This window comes from Peromyscus californicus, unplaced genomic scaffold, assembly GCF_007827085.1.
Source record: "Peromyscus californicus insignis strain IS unplaced genomic scaffold, ASM782708v3 Scaffold_4__1_contigs__length_199733344, whole genome shotgun sequence".
In the NCBI taxonomy this organism is placed as follows: Eukaryota; Metazoa; Chordata; class Mammalia; order Rodentia; family Cricetidae; genus Peromyscus; species Peromyscus californicus.
In genome coordinates, this window is record NW_026294562.1 from 185,805,674 (window position 1) to 185,826,684 (window position 21,011).

The following is a 21,011-nucleotide window of genomic DNA, read 5'->3' on the forward strand; positions in this document are numbered from 1 at the left end:
AGATACACACCATAGAGGTGACTGATATTCACAGCAGTCAGATTTCCTCAGAATCCCGGATCTTGGAGTTTTGAATAGTTATAAGCCCCCATGTAGGTACTGGGTACCTCTTCTGCAGGACCAAAGTGTTCTTAAATGCTGAGCCATCTCTCTTGCCCTATACTTTTTTTGTGTTCAACATTTACATTCTTTTCTGTCTACCTGTGATTGTTTAAACATGAACTCACTTCTAGCAAGTTCTTACTGATCTTACATTTTAAACTGGGGCAGTTCAGGTTTCTGTGGGATAAAAACAGAACTGAAGTTTATGCATAACTATTTGCAGAAACTTCAGTGAGACCCTCTGAGTTTTGTCTATGTTGTTTGAATGTTCATTTGTTTGTTTTTGGTCATGGTCTTACTATGTATCTCTGGCAATCCTGGAACTAATAGCAGACACCAGGCAGGCCTCTATCTTAGTGGTCCACCTGCCTCTGCCTCCTGAGTGCTGGAATTAAGGGTCTGAGCCAAATGAACGAGCTTACCCATCCTTTTTTTGTAGTTACAGTTTTTCTGATAGGTACTCAGTACTATTGATCTCTTTGCTTTTCTCTTTCTCTCTGTGTATATCTGTTAATAGATATTTCTCTTGTAAATGTATATCATGTTCAGTGGGCTCAGAAATGACAGGGTGAACCTCATTTTCAAGTTTCTCCTAAATGACTTGGTGATTACATTAGAACTTCTGTTTCATGGAGTAAGTGTGGGAAGCACACAGAATTATGGGAATATATTGTCAAGGAAGAATACATTTCCAATGCTGTCAGTATCATAATTTCTGTAATATGAATGTGTGGGATATTTTAGGATGCTGTGACATATGAAGATGTGCATGTGAGCTTCACTAGGGAAGAGTGGACTTTGCTGGATCCTTCCCAGAAGAGTCTCTACAAAGATGTGATGGTAGAAACTTACAGGAACCTCACTGCTATAGGTGAGATAGAGTTATTCTTTGTAAAAAATAAGTGGACAAGTATCTCTTAATTGTTGATGCTCTTCTGTGATGTTGATCATGAGGGAGGAAGAATGGAAATAAATCAGGCATGGTTCTAAGGTTCAGTAACGATAGTATTATATTTTTTATATTTTCCAATAACATATCATACATTTTCTGTTGCTATATTTTAGGCTACAAATGGGAAGACCAGAATATCAAAAAACATCATCAATGTTCTAGAAGACATGGAAGGTAATTTTCATGTGAAAGCTAGTATAAATGTGTCTCTGAAGTAATGTTGATATGCCCTGGAAGTTTTCATGAAAAGCAAGGGAGGAAATAAGCATAGCTTTAAGTGTCTTGATGATTATTAAACTCTCACAATAGTATTTATTTCAATGTTGGGTAGCTGCTCCATGCTTACAAAACATTCCTCTAAAAAGTCAGTAATGGAAACAATGGCTTAAGAGAGATCACCATTTTCTTAAACCCTGTTTATGCCGTGTCATAAAACTGTCAATTGGTTTGGTTCATATCATTCAGGTTTTGCAAAAAGTTCCCACGTTGACTAGGTGATCAGTGTATGTCCAAGAAATTTCAAGAAGAAAATAGTCGATAAAAAGCTAGCTAGTGTTACTCCTGCTCTTGTAGCAACTTACAAAATAGTGAGTGTGCAGTTTATGAGAGTTATGCAGAATGGGGTTGGCATGGAGAAATTTTAGTCTCTATACCATATCTCTAAGTGGAATGAAACTAAACTTATAAATGCAATGTGAAAATATTTTATTTGTTATTATTTTATAGGCATATCATATGCCAGTCTGGACACAAGCCATGTGAGCCTAAGGGATATGTATAAAAGTAATATATTTCTTCCCAGATAAATTAGAAGATGTATAGTAGACCCCCACTATGAGTAGACTTGTTGAATGTGATACAAATTTACAATAATTTGGTTTTCCATCTTCTCTGAGAGTTCATCAACAAACTCACAGTGGAGAAAATCCGTATGAGTACAAGAAATTTGGAAACTGTTGTGTTTGTCCTGGTTCACATTGCAAATGCATTGTGACTCGTAATATAGGAAAGTATTATGAATTCAGTCAGTGTGGTAAAGCTCTGGGCCTTCCAGTTTTCTTCAGAGATGTAAATAAAGTCATATGAAGAAAGGATAGTGTACATGTGAGCCATGTACTAAAGGATGGAAGCACCACAGGTATCTTCAAACACATAAAATAACCCATATTGAAGTTGAACCCTATGAATGCAATGCCTTTAGTTCTGATTCCCTTTACAATTATAGTAAAGAACTTAAATGGAAATAAAACCCTATGAATATAAACCATGTGGTAAATCTTTAACATATCAAACATCTGTATTATATAGTAGACTTCCAAAAGACAAAATGATGCATAAATGTAATTAATGTAGTAAAGAATTTACTCATGCCAGGTTTCTTCACAGGCACAAAAGAAGTAATTCTGCAGAGAAAGACTATGAATGTAAGCAATGTGGTAAAGCCTTCACGTTTCACAGCACTCTGAAAATACATGAAAAAACTCATACTAGAGAGAAACCCTATGAATGTAATCACTGTAGTAAAGCCTTTACACGTCTTGTTAATCTTCAAAGGCATGAAAGGATTCATAATGGAGAGAAAGCCTATGAATGTAATCACTGTAGTAAAGCCTTTACACATCTCGTTCATCTTCAAAGGCATGAAAGGATTCATAATGGAGAGAAAGCCTATGAATGTAATCACTGTAGTAAAGCCTTTACACGTCTCGTTCATCTTCAAAGGCATGAAAGGATTCATAATGGAGAGAAAGCCTATGAATGTAAGCAATGTGGTATAGTCTTTACTTTTCACCGTACTCTGAAAATTCATGAAGGAATTCATACTGCAGAGAAACCTTACAAATGTAATCAATGTGATAAAGTCTTTGTATATAACAGTCATCTTCAAAGGCATGAAAAAACTCATACTGGAGAAAAACCCTATGAATGTAAGCAATGTGGTAAAACCTTTACACGTGACAGTTCTCTGAAAATACATGAAAGAATTCATACTGGAGAGAAACCCTATGAATGTAATCAATGTGGTAAAGCCTTTTCACATCACAGTTATTTCTTGCAACATGAAAGAAGCCATACTAAACCCTACAAATGTAGTCAATGTAGTAAAGTCTTTACACGTAACAGTTCTCTGAAAATGCATGAAGCAATTCATACTGGAGAGAAACTCTATGAATGTAAGGAATGTGGTAAAGCCTTTATATGTAATAACCATCTTCAAAGGCATGGAAGAATTCATACTGGAGAGAAACGCTATGAATGTAATCAATGTGGTAAAGCCTTTGCATATCACAGTTATTTGAAAATACATGAAAGAATTCATACTGGAGAGAAACCCTATGAATGTAACCAATGTGGGAAAGTCTTTGCATATCATATTAGTCTCCAAATACATGAAAGAACACATACTGGAGAGAAGCCCTTCAAATGTAACCAATGTGATAAAGCCTTTATATGTAACAGTCATCTCTACTATCATGAAAGAATGCACACTAGATAGAAACCCTGTGAGTGTGGTAAAGCCTTGGCACATCCATCAGTTTAAATATATTAGAATACCTACACTCTAGTACTCATATAATCAAAGAAAAGTCATATCTCTAAAAGATTTACCTTATAGTTTAAGTCCATAAGGCTTTTCTCTATATGAATTGGTAGGTACAGATAAAGAGAAGAGGAGCATCAAAATACTTGAACATACTGTTCACATTAAGCAGATTTTCTTCCTTTGAGATTAACTTTAATTAATCGTGTAACTGAGCAGAGCAGAGTGGTGTTGGATGAAGATCTTTCCAAATCTTTTATAGCCATAGATTCTCTTAGCAGAGAGTATAATTTTATATATTCAAACAATAATGTAAACCTTTTAGATATCAGACTTCAATTGCATGAAAATACTAAGACATACTCCGTGTATTAGGTTTTTTTTCTGTTGCTGTAGGAAAACAAAATAAAGCAAATTATAGAAGAGTTTATTTTGACTTATGGTTCCTGAGGGACAAGAATTCATCATGACAGGGAACCTGAGAGCTCACATTATTAACCTGAAAGCATGAATCAGAGAGTGGGAACTTCATGGGGACTGAAGCTTGAAATCCTCAAATACCAATCCCAATGACATATTTGCTTCAACAAAGTTGCATTTCCTGAACCTCCCAAACACCACCATTACTAGACACCAGTGTTCAAATGACTGAAAGCATAGAGGACATTTATTATTCAAACCACCACATGAATTAATAGAGTGGCAATGACCTTGCATGTCACTGTCACCATCAAAAACATGAGTGAAATACTGGAGAGAAACCTGATGAATGAAAGCAATGTGTAAAAAACTTTTTGCCACCTGGACTGCCTTTTGCTACATCTACTGATTCAGGATGAAGCAAAGCTTTGGAGGTAAGTCTCTGGATACTCTAAGACTTGTGTTATAGAAATGAATTGTTCCCCTAGTGAATTATGTTTGTTTAAAGATTTGATTTATTTTTAATTATGTCAATGTGTCTACATGTGGGTATATGCATACTTTTGTTGGCACCCAAGGTGTCCAGAGACATAAGATTATCTTCTATTAGGAATTAGAGAACATTGTTAGCTACCTATCCTGGATCTGGAGAAGGAACTTTTCTTAACAGAGTAACAACCTCTCCAGTCCCATAAATAGTTCTCTAATGCCTTTGTATATCATCTTGATGTCAGGAAATAAGCAAAAAGTCATGCAAAAGAAAGTAGTACCCTATTCATATAAACAACTTGTTAGTTAATAACTTTAAATACCACAATTATCTCCAATTACAAGAACAATTCCTCCTTTGTCTCTTTTTTATCAAAGTTTGAAGGAAGTAAATAATATACCATGTTCACTCTAGTCTTATAGTAGAAATCACTGCATTGTGCACTGTACTTTAAAATTTATAGATTAGCAATAGATGTATTCAGAATGTGTGGCAAATGCATTATTGAATTTTATTTGAAGGTTCTTACATTCCTTCTGTGGTTTATGTTACTTTTCTTTTATGTTTATTTGGTGATAGTTACTTTTCTGCTACAATATATAGAATGTGTTGTCCATAAATATGTAGTCCATTGATTATGTTGATGATGATATATTTCAACCACTAATTTCTTGAAAATGTGGTGTATTTTTATTGATTTTATTTTTCATATTTACACAAATTTCCTTGAAATGGCCTTGTTTGTATTCTAGCCTTCTTGGTTGTCAGTAATGACCCAGGGCAGCATTTGAACTTATGATCTCATAGGTCTACCTTCTGTGTACTTGGATAGATGATTTACACCTAACATTTCCTATTTAGTCCACACATTTCAAAAATGTACCTCTTAAAATGATTAATAGAACAGAATACTAGAAATATTGAATACCTTTTGTGTATGTAAAACTGCTTTTTCATCTATATAGTAAAGATTTAATGCAATAGGATATGTAGCAGTAAATTGTATATGTATATTTCATAACAGACTGAACTTTTATGGAAATATATATGATATCCCATCCTCCCTTATGTTATTATTAGATGAAGTACTGCTTCCTCTTGGAATTGACTTGAGATACCAGAAATGTAACTACAAGGAGATTTCTTTCTAAACAGGCATTTTTGTCATGTGGTTATGGGCATGTAGTCCATGACAGATATGTAAAAACCAGATGACATCTTTTTGGAGTGCTCTCTCTGCTCTCTTTATATGAATTCTGGATCATGCTGTAGTTACTAGCTTTGTACACCACACATATTTCTCTTTGAACCATCTCACTGGTGAAGAAAGATTTGTAGTAATAATGTATCAATAAAGGTTTAAAACTGTAAACAATATTTTCATCTAAAATATTGGAACATGGGACAATTGAAATATATCTATTTGCAAGTGAAAAGGATAATCATCCCCACTGTGTAATACTCCATTGAGTAAATGTACCACATTTTCTTTATCCATTCTTTGGTTGAGGGGCATGTAGGTTGTTTACAGGTTCTAATTATTATGAATAATGCTGCTGTAAACTTCGGTGAGCAAGTGTCATTGTGTTTTGATTGAGACTCATCTGAGTATATGTCTAAGAGTGGTATTGCTGGGTCTTGAAGTAGATTGATTCCCAATTTTCTGAGAAACCACCATACTGATTTCCAAAGTGGCTGTTCCCACCCTTTGCCCTCCCACCAAGAGTGGTGGAGTGTTCCCCTTACTCCACATTCCTTCCAACATAAGCTGTCATCAGTGTTTTTTGATCTCGGCTATTCTGACAGGAGTAAGATGGTATCTCAGAGTCATTTTAATTTGCATTTCCCTGATGGCTAAGGATTTTGAGCACTTCCTTAAATATATTTTGGACATTTGAGATTCTTCTGTTGAAAATTCTCTGTCTAGATCTCCACCACATTTTTAATTGGATTATTTGGTTTTATGATGTCTAGTTTCTTGAGTTCTTTATATACTTTGGAGATCAGTCCTCTGTTAGATGTGGGGTTGGTGAAGAAATTTACCCATTTTGTAGGCTGTCATTTTGTCTTATTTACTGTGTCCTTTTCCTTACAGAAGCTTCTCAGTCTCAGGAGGTCCCATTTATTTTTTATTGCTCTCAGTGTCTGTGCTACTGGTGGTATATTTAGGAAGTGGTCTCCCTTTCCAATGCATTCTAGGCTGCTTCCTACTTTCTCTTCTATCAGGTTCAGTGTAACTGGATTTATATTGAAGTCTTTGATCCATGGGACTTGGGCTTTGTGCATGTGGATAGATATGGATCTACCTGCATTCTTCTACATGTCCACACTCAGTTATGCTAGCACCATTTGTTGAAGATGCTTTCTTTTTTCCATTGTACAGTTTTGGCCTCTTTGTCAAAAATCAGGTGTTCATAGGTATGTGGATTAATGTCAGTTTTCAATTCAATTCCATTGATCCACTTGTCTTTTTATATGCCAATACCAAACTGTTTTTCTTAGTATTGCTCTATAGTAGAGCTTGAAGTCAGGGATATTGATGCCTCTGGAAGTTCCTTTATTGTATAGGATTGTCTTTGCTATCCTGCGATTCTTGTTTTTTTTCCTTATGAAGTTGAGTATTGTTCTTTTTAGGTCTGTGAATAATCATGCTGGGATTTTGTTGGGGATTGCATAGAATCTGTAGATTACTTTTGGTAAGATTGCCATTTTTACTATGTTGATCCTACCCATCCAAGCGCATGAGAGATCTTTCCATTTTCTCATATCTTCTGCAATTTCTTTCTTCAAAGACTTAAAGTTCTTATCATACAGGTCTTTCACTTGTTCTGTTAGAGTTACTCCAAGATATTTTATGTTATTTGTGGCTATTGTAAAGGTTGATGTTTCTCTGATTTCTTTCTCAAGCCAATTATTTGTATATAGGAGAGCTATTGATTTTTTTTTTTTTTTTTTTTTTTTTTTTTTTTTTTTTTTTTTAGTTAATCTTGTATGCCGCCACATTACTGAAGGTGTTATTCAGCTGGAGAAGATCCCTGCTGGAATTTTGGGGGTCACTTATGTATACTTTTTTTTTTTTTTTTTTTTTTTTTTAGTTTTTCAAGATAGGGTTTCTCTGTGCAGCTTTGGAGCCTGTCCTGGAACTCACTCTGTAGCCTAGGCTGACCTCAAACTCACAGAGATCCGCCTGCCTCTGCTTCCTGAGTGCTGGGATTAAAGGTGTGCACCACCACTGCCCAGCCACTTATGTATACTATTATATCATCTGCAAATAGTGAAAGTTTTACAACTTCCTTTCCAATTTGTATCCCCTTGATCTCCTTTTGTTGTCTTATTGCTGTAGCTATAATTTTGAATACTCTATTGAATAGATATGGAAAGAGTGGAAAGCCTTGTCTTCTTCCTGATTTTAGTGGAATCACTTTGAGTTTATCTCCATTTAGTTCAATGTTGACTGTTGGCATGCTGTATAATGTTATGTTTAAGTGTGTTCCCTGTATCTCTGATCTCTCCAAGACCTTTATCATGAAGATGTTAGATTTTTGTCAAAGACTTTTCAGCATCTAATGAAATGATCATGTGGGTTTTTTCTTTCAGTTTGTTTATATTGTGGATTACATTGACATATTTTTGTATGTTAAACACCCCTGCAAGTCAGAGATGAAGCCTTCTTGATCATGGTGGCTGATATTTTTGATGTGTTCTTGGATTTGGTTTGCTAGTATTTTATTGAGTATTTTTGCATGAAAGTTCACAAGGGAGATTGTTCTGTGATTCTCTTTCTTTGTTGAGTCTTTGTGTGATTTGGGCATCAGGATAACTGTAGCCACACAAAAAACAATGATAGTTTTTGTCTAAGTTTGATGTTATCTTTTCTTCCATAACTGTACCATGAATCTTAAAAGGTCTTATTAATAAAAACAAACCTAGAGCCAGGTATTGGGGTGAATGTTGAATGATCAGAGAAAAAGAATGAGCCACATCCAACTTCACCTTGCCAATTCCTCAGCTGCTCTGAATCCTCATCCAAATGGATCTCTGCTGAACTGCTGCTAAAAGCTAAAAGGTTAACAAGACTCTAGTTCCTGGTCCTCATGCCTTATATACCTTTCTGTTTCCTGCCGTCACTTCCTGGGATTAGAGGTGTGTGTCACCATGCCTGGCTGTTTCCAGTGTGGCTTTGAACTCACAGAGATCTGGGTGAATCTCTGCCTCTGGAATGCTAGGATTAAAGGTGTGTTTGCCACCATTTTCTGGCCACTATGTCTATCTAGTGGCTGTTATGTTCTCTGACCTCAGATAAGTTTATTAGGGTACACAATATATCGGGGGACACAATATCACCACATATCACTTAAAATAGCTCATTATAAAAACATATCTTAAATTTTAGAAAGTTTTTATTGCAATCTCATCATGTTTATTTATTTATTTATTTGTTTTTTCGAGACATGGTTTCTCTGTGTAGTTTTGTTGCCTGTCCTGGATCTCACTCTATAGAACAGGCTGGCCTTGAACTCACAGAGATCTGCCTGGCTCTGCCTTCTGAGTGCTGGGATTAAAGGCGTGCTCTACCACCACTGTCCGACACTCATCATGTTTATTAATGTGAGTTAACTTGCGTATTGTTTTCTGATGTTTACTGAGATATGGTATGATATATTTTACTTGTAAAATTATAGTATTTTATACTATAATAAATGCGTAGAAATAGGTGAGTAATCGAGTTAAAGTTACAGTTTCAGAAAAATAAACTATAATTTTTTTCTAATATTCTCCTTACTGTTTTCAATGTATTATTTCTGTGAGAAAATAGGTGATCTAAATGACTCCAGATGAATTGATTTGGCCACAGTTTCAGAGATTTCAGTCCACTGTCTAGGATAAATTTGTTCTCCGTTTTGTTTAATTTTCTAGCATATGTGTGTGTGTCTGTGTGTCTGTGTGTGTCTGTGTCTGTGTGTATACCTGTGCATGCACATGAAGGCTCACATGGAGGATACAAACTAATGGCATGCATTCTTCCTGGAGCTAGTGTTACAGGCAGTTTTATGCTGCTTGATGTAGGTGTTGGCAACTGAACTCGGCTCCTGAAAGAGCAGTGTGTGTTCATTTTCAGTGATCCCTAATTTCTTGCCCCATTAGCTGCTTTTCTTATGCCTCCCAGAACTACCTGCCCAAGGTGTCACTGTGCAGTTTATATGAGTCATTTCACATTAATTAAGGAAATATCCCTATGGATTTGCCTAAACCAAACTTATAGGTACATTTTCTCAATTGAGGATCTCTTTTCCCAGATGATTCTAACTTGTGTCAAGATGAAAAAAAAAATACTATGATGGGACACAATACAAGTACCATATACACATGACATGTAAGGTTAGTTGAACTGGCATTTTATTTTTAATGATTTATTTTGATCAAATACCACTAAATGTCTGTTGAAATTTGTTGTAATACATGTGTTGGAAATGAATGCTTTCCCAGAATTATTCTTAATACAGAGGCACAGATTGAAGTATGTTTTCCTAAAATTGTATCCTGTAGGCAGATGAACTTATATGATTGTAAACATATATGTGTTAAGTTTCCTTTCTACAGTGAAAATTACTGGAGCTGCAGTAACCACATATACTGCCATCCACAATGCATGCAGAATGCTCTGTATATAATAAATGGGCTGTTATAAGTCTTTTCAAAAGGTAACTATGTAAATAAATAAACAAACAAATACAACACTGATTGTAGCAAGACAAAACTAACATATTCTCACTTTACACATCCTGAGTTGATATCATCTAGGGAGATGCTAGGACTAGCATCGTCAGACAAGGCAAAAGTGGGACATTAAGGGTTTGGTGACAGGAAGTAACCCAGAGAGGTCGCTCTAAATGAAGTGGCAGCAATTCTCCCCAAGTGCTGACTTTGTCAGCGAACCCAATCCCAAGTTGTGAATGGCATGTGAAAATGGGCGTTGGGTAGCCTTCATAGAACTGAGAGGGATGCCTAAAAAAGAACTTTGTAATCCTAAGAACTCTACCCACTTGGTCCTTTGAAAAGTCTCTTTCAGAATTCCTTAGGAAACACCCCCTTTAGTCTTGCCAAAATCTTCATTGGCTATAATCTTAACCATTAAATATAATATGACCTAGAAAACATAAAAAGATAATGACTTTCTCTTCTACAAAACATTGTGACCACCATATAATGTGAATAATTACTGATGGTACACCAGTTACAAAATCACATTACACTTAGACACTCTCTAAAAGAGAAGACAGTTGTTTCATGTGCTATAATATAGAACTTCTCTGTCTACTAGCAAGACTTTTCTATTTACAAATGAGCCAAAGAAACTGAAAAGAAAGAAAACACAGAGCTCCATAGTGACACTATAAGCAATCCGTTCCTGAGGTCCATGTAACTTATAGGGGGATTACAGTCCCCATTACCATTCTCCTTTAATGTTCACTCATGGATAGACTAACATTGTCATGAGGTCCAGTTTTAAATATATAAAAGGGATTTCCTCATTTTGATTTAACACACTTATGTCATGCTTCCACTAATACATTTAAATGTTCTGATTCATAACTTTAATTTGTAGTGTGAATTCTAATTGGTCTTAATAACAACAATGAGGAGCCAGATATAGGGGTAAATGCCGAAAGATCGGAGAAGTAAGTCAGCTCGCCAAAGTTACCTCTTGTCTCTACAACTTCTCAGACTGAGGAGGGCCAAGCTTCTTTGTCTTTCCTGCCTTATCGCTCCTCTCTCTGCCCCCCTGTCTCCTGTCTGTACAGACCTCCAGACCTCAATGGTTAACTAATGGCTGTCTCCCCCCTCTCATCTTTAGGCAAGCTTTATTTGTTTGAGAACAAATAAAATATCACAATTCCCCTTTTTTTGTCTAAAATAAAATAAAGAAGTTTATAACTAATATATGAAGAACTATGTACAATAAGTACAATAACTATGTACAATAATTACATCAACAATGTCTAGTCCATTAACAATTGACAAATTCAGAGAAAACACTCCATTATCTATCCTATCTTGATGAGTCCAAAAGGTACCTAATTCATTTTCTATTGTAACTTGTACTGACAAAGCTTTATTTTAATGTCTTCCAACCCTATACTTTACAGCTCTTTAGTGAATTTCTTTTCTGAACCTGTTAACAAGAAAGATTATAACTATAACTATGAAGTCTTTAACTCCATCAGAGACCTAAGAAGGAAATAATATTACCTAAGTAAACAGGAGGTACAAGCAAGTGCCTTCCAAAAAATGTGAGAAATGACACAAACGGCTGGTTGCCTGTACAGTCACCCAAGGTTTCACTGTAACATTGCAGAGTCCATCTTTGGCCCACAGACCTAGCATATCTGATTGACTTTTCTGTGAAGCAGGATATTATGAAGAACTATTCTACCTTGTCGTGGCAATGTTCAGCAGTCACTTTCTTTTGTGTCCTGCTTGTCCAATTTGGACAGCATACTGTCAGCAGTTGAGGCAAAAGCAACTTGCCCAATAGATAATTTTGGCCACAAAGAAAGTAAGCTTCATATGGAGTTTCTTCAATGCCCACCATCTTCTCTGAATTAGATTGGTGCTGCTGGGAGAAGACATGTCTCATTGTCATAAAAAAAACAAAAAAAAAACTTATGTTTATTAAAACATCTTAAATGCCCTATTCTGTAGATTTCTGAAGAGTTTGAAGACCACCTGTCTACCTAAAATGTATCCGTTTGACCTAGAAAACATACCTAATATGACTGCAAGTTTGGTTGTAATAAGTGACTAACTACTAAGCTACATTTCTTTTTTATCCTAAATAGTTTGTAATAATAGCTAACAAGGACTAGAAATTTGCATGATATTGTTAAATGACCTGTATAGGTACAATACCTTGAGCAAGATTAGAAATGTATGTACTGTATGTTCTAACAAAAATAACCTCAACTTTGTATCGACATACAAAGATCTATATCAATGTAAATATTTAAAACAAGCAGTTGCTTTTTAAAAGTAGATTCAGTAATCTACCCATTTATCCTATCATTTTTATATCCCCCCTTTTCTTTTAAAAACAAGAACCCTAAATAGAATCTCCTTTGTTCAACTTGTTTTTAAACCATTACCAATAAATCTTGTAACCAACCACCCTAAACAATGACAGATATCCATAACCCATTGAAAGATCAAAAAGCACCCACTTTTGCATAATACTGAAGGATCTAGCCCTAATATTATACAATTCCAGGGGCCCAGGACAGATGCTACCATTGGTGCAAGAATGAATCCAGATGCATGAGGCTCTTGGTCCAATTCATTTATTCATCAGTCCATCATTCATTTCACCAGTTGGCTTTCTCAGATCTTTTTATTTCCTTGGTTCCTTTTATTCTAACCTCCTCCTCCCAGGACTGGTCCATATCCTATCCCAAGCAGCAACACCTCATGTTTTGTAAACAGCACAAGATTGTAGGGATCCCCGCTAGAGGCTTCCTGACAATTGTATTTGCAACCCAAAAGGAGAGAGATAAGAGTGGAGTCAGTTAGTAGTTGAAATAAATCAGAAAAGGAATTTGTGTGCTAGAAATACATCCTTACTGTGGTTAGGTGAAGGCATTACAAGTCTATCATAAATGTGTTCAACTGTAAACTTACAGGTGATAAGGTAGGGAAAGACAGTAGGTCACTAAAAGTTAAAACTCACTTTTTTCCTCGGCTGCCAGTTTCCTGACAGGGCAGGGAAGGAGTACTGATAGCTAGTCAATCTGCATCACAGCTTGAAATGCCTGCTGGGAGGAAACGCTTTTGATGTAAGAGGTTACCTTAGTTTGGGTGGGGGGGACTTCAGGCTTCTAACAGATGGCCTGGTAGCTGCCTGTTCCTTGCTTGTCTTTTAAGGCTTTGTTTGGGGTTGCCTCTACCTTAGGTAGTAGCTCAAGGAGGGTATTTGCAAAAGGCAAATACCCAAAACAAATGCTAAAGAGGGGGCCTGGAGCTCAGAGGCAGAAGGTTCTGTCTCCATGACTATCCAGGTACCTTGAAGCGGAGATTCATACACATTTCAGGAGAATTATGAGCACAAGGAATTCATAGCAAGGCACAACTGAATATTAAGCTGCATAACACCAATAGTCCTTGCTGATTGGCTTCCCACTCAACTGACCCTTGGTCTTGTCAAGGTATAGCTTATAATATACAGCTGGACTTCTATTTCGTATTCTTGTGGCTTGCCACAACCCACCCCACCTCTTGGATATATAATGTGCATATCATGTTATTAAAATTGCTTCCTGCTGTCTGGATACAACTGCATCCTTAAGGGGATCCTGAAAAGAGAAATTTGGGTTAATTGTCAAGTCATGGGAGAGGTAGCTGTATCATTTGTTTTCCAGTGTCTGCATAATGAGAAAGTTCAGGACTTGTCTCAAGTCCTGGCTAGAGTAGTCTGTAAGGCTGGATCATCTCAGCTAACCAGCTTGAAATTATCCTGAGCAGTTTGTATGCCAAAGTTGATCTTTGTGTGGTTTTTGTCAGCTTAATGGTGTTATCATAGTCCTGGTGCAATCATCTTTGTGAGGCCCCATCCTCCTTTTGGAGACTTCAGAGGTCATTGTTAGGCATGGTCTTGCAGAAAACTTAAATATTTTAAATGTCATAGGCAGCAGATCTCAAAGAGATTAAAGTATAAATATTTTTTATGTACATCTAGAGTACAAAAACTTAATTCCCAGTTACTTGATAGAGAATCAAATCTGAAGTCATGTACAGGAAGCTAGATGAAGCCTTTTACTAGAATTAGTACTCTATATCATGACAAAAAGTTTAAAATATGTATTTATATAAATCTTATAAATTTTGAGATAATATTTATACCTTAAGAAAAGCGCTAAAGAGTCAAAATAAAACCATAGGATTATGAGTTTAGTGGCAATAAAATAGGACCTAGATTTTTGTTTTTCTTCTGTCCCATCTTAAGTAGCTCTTTTGACATTAGACAGAGATTTTTAATTTTACTTTAACAAACATGCTTGGGATTAGAGAAGGAGGGAGCCACACTCCCAACTCCAAAGCCAGCTTCAATTTTCAATTGAACTGGGGCTACAAAAAAACCGTTTGCATTGCATGCCTGTATAGAAGAGCAGAAACAAACATTTAGGAAGAATTATGAAATTTTATCCTGTTGGATATGTGATACACCAATAGGTCAATTTACTCCTTTTCTTGGGACATTTTTTTTTCTGGATGATTTGTCCCTTTTCTTCACATGTCTCATTTGTTCAGTGGCCTTCAGATTCCTTATCTGGATGCCTTCATTCTCCCAAAAAGACAAAAACAAAACCATGCCCCAACCCTAACTTTGGGGAGGTTCACTTTTGGCAAGTTATATCTAATCAAATGAAATGCATTTGTTAGTGGTACACATTGTTTAGATTAAATAGCCATGCTGGTTGATGCACTATCATCTCTTCTAATCAAGAAGTCTCTCTTGTTCAAATCTAATCTTTATCAGTCTTGACTTATGGTTTTTCCTGAAATTTTCATTTTATCTTCTAAAGCTATTCTATCATCCAGAGCAGTATAGTTTTGTTTTTTGTTTTTGTTTTTGTTTTCCAATAGGTATTAGGTCTTTTAATTACTCTGGGAATGAATTTCCCCAATGGTCACAGGAAAGGATAGAACCGAATTTGACATGGAGGCCTGTGAGAGGCCCCTCAAGGAGTTTCCAAATGGCAAAGGGTTACTTTGACTGTCTCTTGTTGATCTACATTCATTAGTCCAATGTCTGGCTTTGCTACACCTTCTGCATACTCCAGAAGTGAGGGACATTCTACTTGGATTATTCTTAGAAAAAGCATTGTTTCTAGGAACACCCTGTTTACAGTCACTTTTCAGGTGACCTTATTTACCAAAATTGAAACATCTGACATTTCAATTTTTCTTCAAACTTCTGGAAATCACCCCTCCTTTCCAAACATCATTATGGTTATGAGATTCAATATTGATTGTATCTTGGATCCATTCCTCTAAGGGTGCTGGTTTTTAATGGCCTAATTACACTTTTGCATTGTGCATTAGTATTTTCAAAAGCCAGGGATTTAATTATTGTTATTTGTATAGTTTCTGAGTTTGGTATCACTCATTTTACTGCTGAAGTCAATCTTTGTAAGAAATCAGTGAAGGTTTCTTTTGGGCCCTGTATAACTTTAATAAATGATTCAGTTTTCTTTCCTACTTCTTCAATTAGGTCCCAAGCATTCAAGGCTGCTGAGTGGCTTAAAACCAGGCTGTGGTCATCATATAGAGATTGCCCTTGTACATTAGCATAATCTCCCTCTCCAAGAAGTTGATCTTGGGAGAGTTCCATACCTCTAGCCCTACTTCCTTGTTCAATGGTCTTAGTTTCATCTTTCCACCAGGTCCTCCACTGTAATTGAGGACTAGGCTCCAAGACTGTTGTAACCAAGTCTCTCCAGTTGTGAGGGATAATTCTATGACAATTTGACTGTGAATTTAACATCTGCTTCACAAAACATGAATGCATGCCATATGAGACTATCACTTCCTTAAATCTCCTTAAATCTAACGTTTCCACAGCAATCCATTCAGCTCTTACACAGCCTTGGGGATATCTATCATTTGGCCATTCCTGTAAGGTTACTCGATAAATAAAAGTTGGTTGTTTGAAAGTCTTAGGCAGTTCCTATCTAATCTTATAATACAATGTTGAAATTGGTTCTCTTTTAAATTCCTTTGTCTGGGTCTGAATATCTCTGATGTGTTTTAATAAGTATTTCTAAGGCCTGTATTTTGACACCCATATCCAACCAACTTTTTCAAGGATAAACCAAGAATTATCAAACCAACAATAAAGATTATCAAAATGATAATTAACATTATGTCAATACTAGTTAAGTTGATTATCCCTTCATTCAATTGTTTAATTTTTAAACCATTCATCATGTAACCATACAGAGAACTAACTATCTCCATCATAATAGTGTTTGCCATTTTTTAACATGGGGGAAAAAAAAACCTCTGTTTTAACTAATTCCTCCCTTTAAGAGTTCCCAGTTCTCTCACTAAATCTGCCAACAATGATGGTGAAGATGTGAGACTGACTACTTCTGCACAGAACAGTAGAAGCCTGAGCGGGTTTTCATGGCACCTACATAATTTGGCAGCAGCCTGAGGAGAGGGTCCAGGGAAAGCACACGACCAACTGGAAAAAGGGAACCTGATGTCTGAAAAACACAAACAGGGGATTATGGGGAAGAAACACATGTGATGGGAATTGCCTAAAAGCAGAGAAGGCTGGTGGTGGGGGTAACTGTGGAGCCTGTGGAGTTTGGTGCAGAGAGGCTGCCACAGAAAAATCCTAGACTTACTCAGAGGGCTTGGGGAAAAGAAAGGAAAACCTAGCCAGCAGTGTAGTGACTCTGGCTCTGGCCTGTGCCAGTGGCTGCAAAGCCAAAGGCAAGCAGTGTTTTCATGAATTTGTACCACACAAGTTGGATGCTAGATGTAGCAGGAATTCTAACTTGTCTTAATAATAAAAAACAGGGATCCAGATATCGGGGTAAATGCAGAAAGATCAAAGAGGAAAAAAGCCAGCCAAAGTCACCTCTCACTTCCTTAGTGAGTTCTTAGACCAAAAAAGCCCAAACTCCTGTCTCTACCCCCACCTTATCACTTCCTCTCTGCCCAGCAATGTCATTTCCTGCTTCCTGTATGTAGAAATCTCCAGGCCTCTATGGTTAACTAATGACTAGCTCACCATCTGGTCTTCAGGCCAGCTTTATTTGTTAGAGAACAAACTGAATATCACCACATTAATTGTTCTCTTATCATAGATGGGAAACACCTTTATGGGAACATAGATTTTATGTTAATCTAATCTGTGTTACTAGGTGATAATCAAAGATATTTGGCTCCAGAGTTGACCTTTTTGGTCTCTTTTTTATGAAATTATCCACAGCTCATGTGTTTGAACACTGGATCCTGTTTTGTAGTTTTGAAAACTTCAGGAAATGGATCCTTCTTTGAGAAATGGACAGTGGTAGAATACTCAAAGTTTATGGCTGTTGGAAATTTCTATTTGCTCCCTGATTCCTGAGCTCAAACTCAATTCTCAAGCCAGAATTCCAACACTTTTCCATAGTCTTTCCCACAATAATGGAGTATTTGCCTGGAACTACAACCTAGAAAATACCTTTCATCTCTCACATCACATGTTTTCACGTATTTTTATTCTGAAATCTCTCATGTTTTCTTGAAGGACAGAAGTATATTTATGTGTAACTGATTTTTTGTTGTTGTAGTTTTAACAGGAGCCATTGGGGTCCAGTCCCTCAAAAGCCCTCTCTCAGGGTCCATGGAAGAATCTACAACCAACTGATAATCTAATCTTTGATGATATTAAATGGATCTACACGCATGATACTCTTTGGTCCATACACTTTTTTTCTGAGTCAGTTCTCTCTCTACACAGCTTCTTTTCTGCTCTCATAAATTGTTCCTTTCTTGCCTGATTCTCTTTACATCTTTCTGCTGTTCCCTCTATATGCTATCATGATTCCTTCATCTAGTTCTGGCCCATCTAGGTCCTCATCCACTTAGTTCTTTCCTATCTTAGTTCCTCTTCATCTTTGGTTCCTCTCTATATTCTCCTATGTTCTCTTTCTCATTCTTCCCCATCCAGTTCTTTCCCATCTCCTTAGTTCTTCCATCTAGTCCTCCTCCATCTGGCTCTTCCTCCACTAGTTCTTTCCCATCTCCCATCTCATTCATTGTTCTAGTTCTTTCTTCTAGTCCTCCAATCTAGTTCTTCCCCATCTCAGTTCTTTCCCCTCCAGCTCTTACTCATTTAGTTCTTGCATTCCTTTCTTTTCTGTCCTGCTCTGAAAATGAAACTTCCTTTTATCCCTTACGCCTTTATCTCTCCAAGCTATCTCAGCTCACACCATTTCTGGCAGGACAGGGGAAGTGTGTTTGGTTGCCAGGCAACTTGCTAGGCACCTTTGACACAACTAGATGTACCTGTAAGTAGGAACCATTTAGTTCTGAGTTAAGTGTTAAGGGTGGATCTAAAACTAGAGATAAGACCTTGGAAAGGAGAAAATTAAGCTTCAATGGCATATCTGCTAGGCCTTCTCAAACAGATAATCTGGAAGCTTAAGTCAGTTCTTAGAGAAACTGTGAGGTATCTCAGATAAGATACTTTGATCCATCCAGGGATGGTCCTGGCCAGATGCTGCTAATGATGATAATTGCAGAAAGGCCTGAAATTATGGATCCAGGCTGTGTTACTGCACAGAAGGTCATCTAAATATTCCATTAGTAGAGGGGAAATAGTGCCCAATGAATGATGGAAAAGCTACAATAGCACGCGAGAAATTCATAGCAGAGAATGGCTAATAATCAAAAGCCAATATCACCAAGACTCCTTGAACCTTGGCCTCAGCTTCTGGAAGAGTTCTTAACTCTTCCAGGTATAGCTTTGTCATAATCAGCTGACTCCAACTTCATATATTCTTTGTGGCTTGCAGCATAGTTTTGGGGTTTCCATGGTGTTATGATACAAGGTTTTCCTGTGTAGATATGGCTGTCCTCGAACTCTCTTTGTAGACCAGGCTGGTTTCAAACTCACAGAGATCCACTTGCCTCTGCACCCCAAGTGCAGGGATTAAAGTTTGTGCACCACCATCACCCAGCATGTGCCACTGATTTTTGTATCTACGTGTCAAGACTCAGAGAAAAACTTCTCATTCGTGTAATCACCCAAGTCAATGCCAGGTACCTAACTACTTAGCATTATTTTTTGCATGGAAATGTAGTTACAGATGTTTATGGGCTGTCCTGAGTGTGCTAGGAATAGAATCTGGGTCAACAGTCAGTGCTCTTAATTGATCTCTCCAGCCCTAATTACACACTTTCCATGAAGTAAAACAGAATGCCATACAGAGGAGACTGGAGAAGTGAAGACTGCTGCGGGCCGTAGGAATATACCATAAGAACTCAGCTCGTTATGGCAAAGTCACTACCTGGAGGAATCAGGGAATTCCTCCAGAGGAAGCCAAATCCCAAGGGAGGGTTTTCGTGTTACTTGGCTTGTTATATATCAGCTGTCTTCTGTTATGAAAATCATGTGTGCCTTCATAGTTTTCCCAATTGGGCTTTTCCCTAAGAAGGGCTAACAGTGTGCACTGATCACTCTCTGGACATACACATTCCAGGTATTTGGAGAACAGCCTCAGGAAAGGGCTTTCTCTGGAATCAGATATCTCCCTTAGCCACTTTCAAGGACTAAAGGGAGACACCACCCAGGGTGGTCCCCTTTCCGAGGACTAACAGTGATAATAACCCACAGGCGAGTCTCCTGACTTAAGGTAAATTCCACAAGGAGACACCACCCAGGGGGGCGCCCAACTTCTGAGGATAACAATGATAACAGCCCGCCTACAAGTCTCCTGACTTAAATTCCACAAGGAGACACGCGGGGGGGGGGGGGGGGGCAACTTCCGAGGACTAACAATGATAGCAGCCCACAGGCAAAGTCTCCTGACTTACTGTAAATTCCACAAGGAGACACTGGCTAGGAGAGGTGGACGTTAAGTAATAGCTTTACCCAATGTAGCTCAGACCCTCCCTTTATATACCGGGACTTCCAGGGCACGGGGGGGGGGGGGGGGGGGGGGGGGGGTGTGTGGAGAAGAGAAAAGAGAATGGAAGAACTAGGAACTAGATAGGTAAGGACTTGAGAGGAACAAACTGAGATGGGGAAGAACTAGATTGAAGGGCTAGAAGAGAGTATTAGAGGAACGAGATGGAAGATGAGGAAGAGCCAGATGGGGAAGAAAAAGATGAGGAAGAGCCAGATGAGAGAGAAGGAGACAGGAGAGGAGCTGATAGGGGAAAGAACTAGATAGATGGGAACCTAGAAGGGACAGAACTAGATGAAGAAATTAAGATAGAACCTAGAGGGGACAGTAGATAAATATAGAGAGAAATCAGGCAAGAAAGGAGCTAGACATGAGAGCAGAATAGAAGCTATGTAGAGAGAGAACTATCACAGAATAATAAAGTGTATGAACTAAGGAGTTTTGTGTACATAGATTCATTTCTTCTGATCAAAGATTAATTATCAGCTGGTTGTAGATTCTTCCCGGACCCTGGGAGGAGACTATCGAGGGGCTGGACCCTCTTAGTCCCCCATAGAAGACCATAGGATGTCCTTTGAGGAAGGCTTCAGGCCCTGCAGTGGATCTGTCCTAAAAGAGAAGCTATGTGTGTTGCAGGGCACAGGACTGGAGGAGTGGGACTACACAAGCCCCTTGGAGTTTAGGCAATTTCACCATAATCTCAGGATCCTGGACAAGGAGCTTCAAGAGTTGATGTTTGCTGGAATTTGATCTTGCTTTGTCTGTACATTCCTTGCTGTGCTCTGCTTCATTCTTTGTGGAGTAGGAGTGATTGTTCTGTTCCACTGT

The 21,011-nt window shown here is 37.6% G+C and overlaps 3 protein-coding genes across 3 annotated transcripts in view; all 3 read left to right on the forward strand.

The window, feature by feature from the left end:
- The first annotated feature begins 643 nt into the window (after nucleotides 1-643).
- LOC128124194 (zinc finger protein 431-like) lies at nucleotides 644-1,232 on the forward strand. The gene is made up of 3 exons (XM_052760386.1): nucleotides 644-736; nucleotides 847-973; nucleotides 1,168-1,232. Exons 1-3 carry the CDS (start codon nucleotides 644-646, stop codon nucleotides 1,230-1,232), a joined length of 285 nt encoding a protein of 94 aa, XP_052616346.1.
- A 945-nt stretch (nucleotides 1,233-2,177) lies between these two features.
- On the forward strand, nucleotides 2,178-3,551 carry LOC128124195 (zinc finger protein 709-like). Its single transcript, XM_052760387.1, has 3 exons — nucleotides 2,178-2,192; nucleotides 2,550-3,093; nucleotides 3,172-3,551. The coding sequence occupies exons 1-3, from the start codon at nucleotides 2,178-2,180 to the stop codon at nucleotides 3,549-3,551; spliced, it is 939 nt and encodes a 312-aa protein (XP_052616347.1).
- A 7,616-nt stretch (nucleotides 3,552-11,167) lies between these two features.
- Nucleotides 11,168-21,011, forward strand: part of LOC128124196 (zinc finger protein 120-like) — a 51,313-nt gene continuing 41,469 nt past the window's right edge. The window contains exon 1 of the mRNA XM_052760388.1: nucleotides 11,168-11,186. Within this exon, the coding sequence (XP_052616348.1) occupies nucleotides 11,168-11,186 (19 nt within the window). The remainder of the gene's footprint in view (nucleotides 11,187-21,011) is intronic.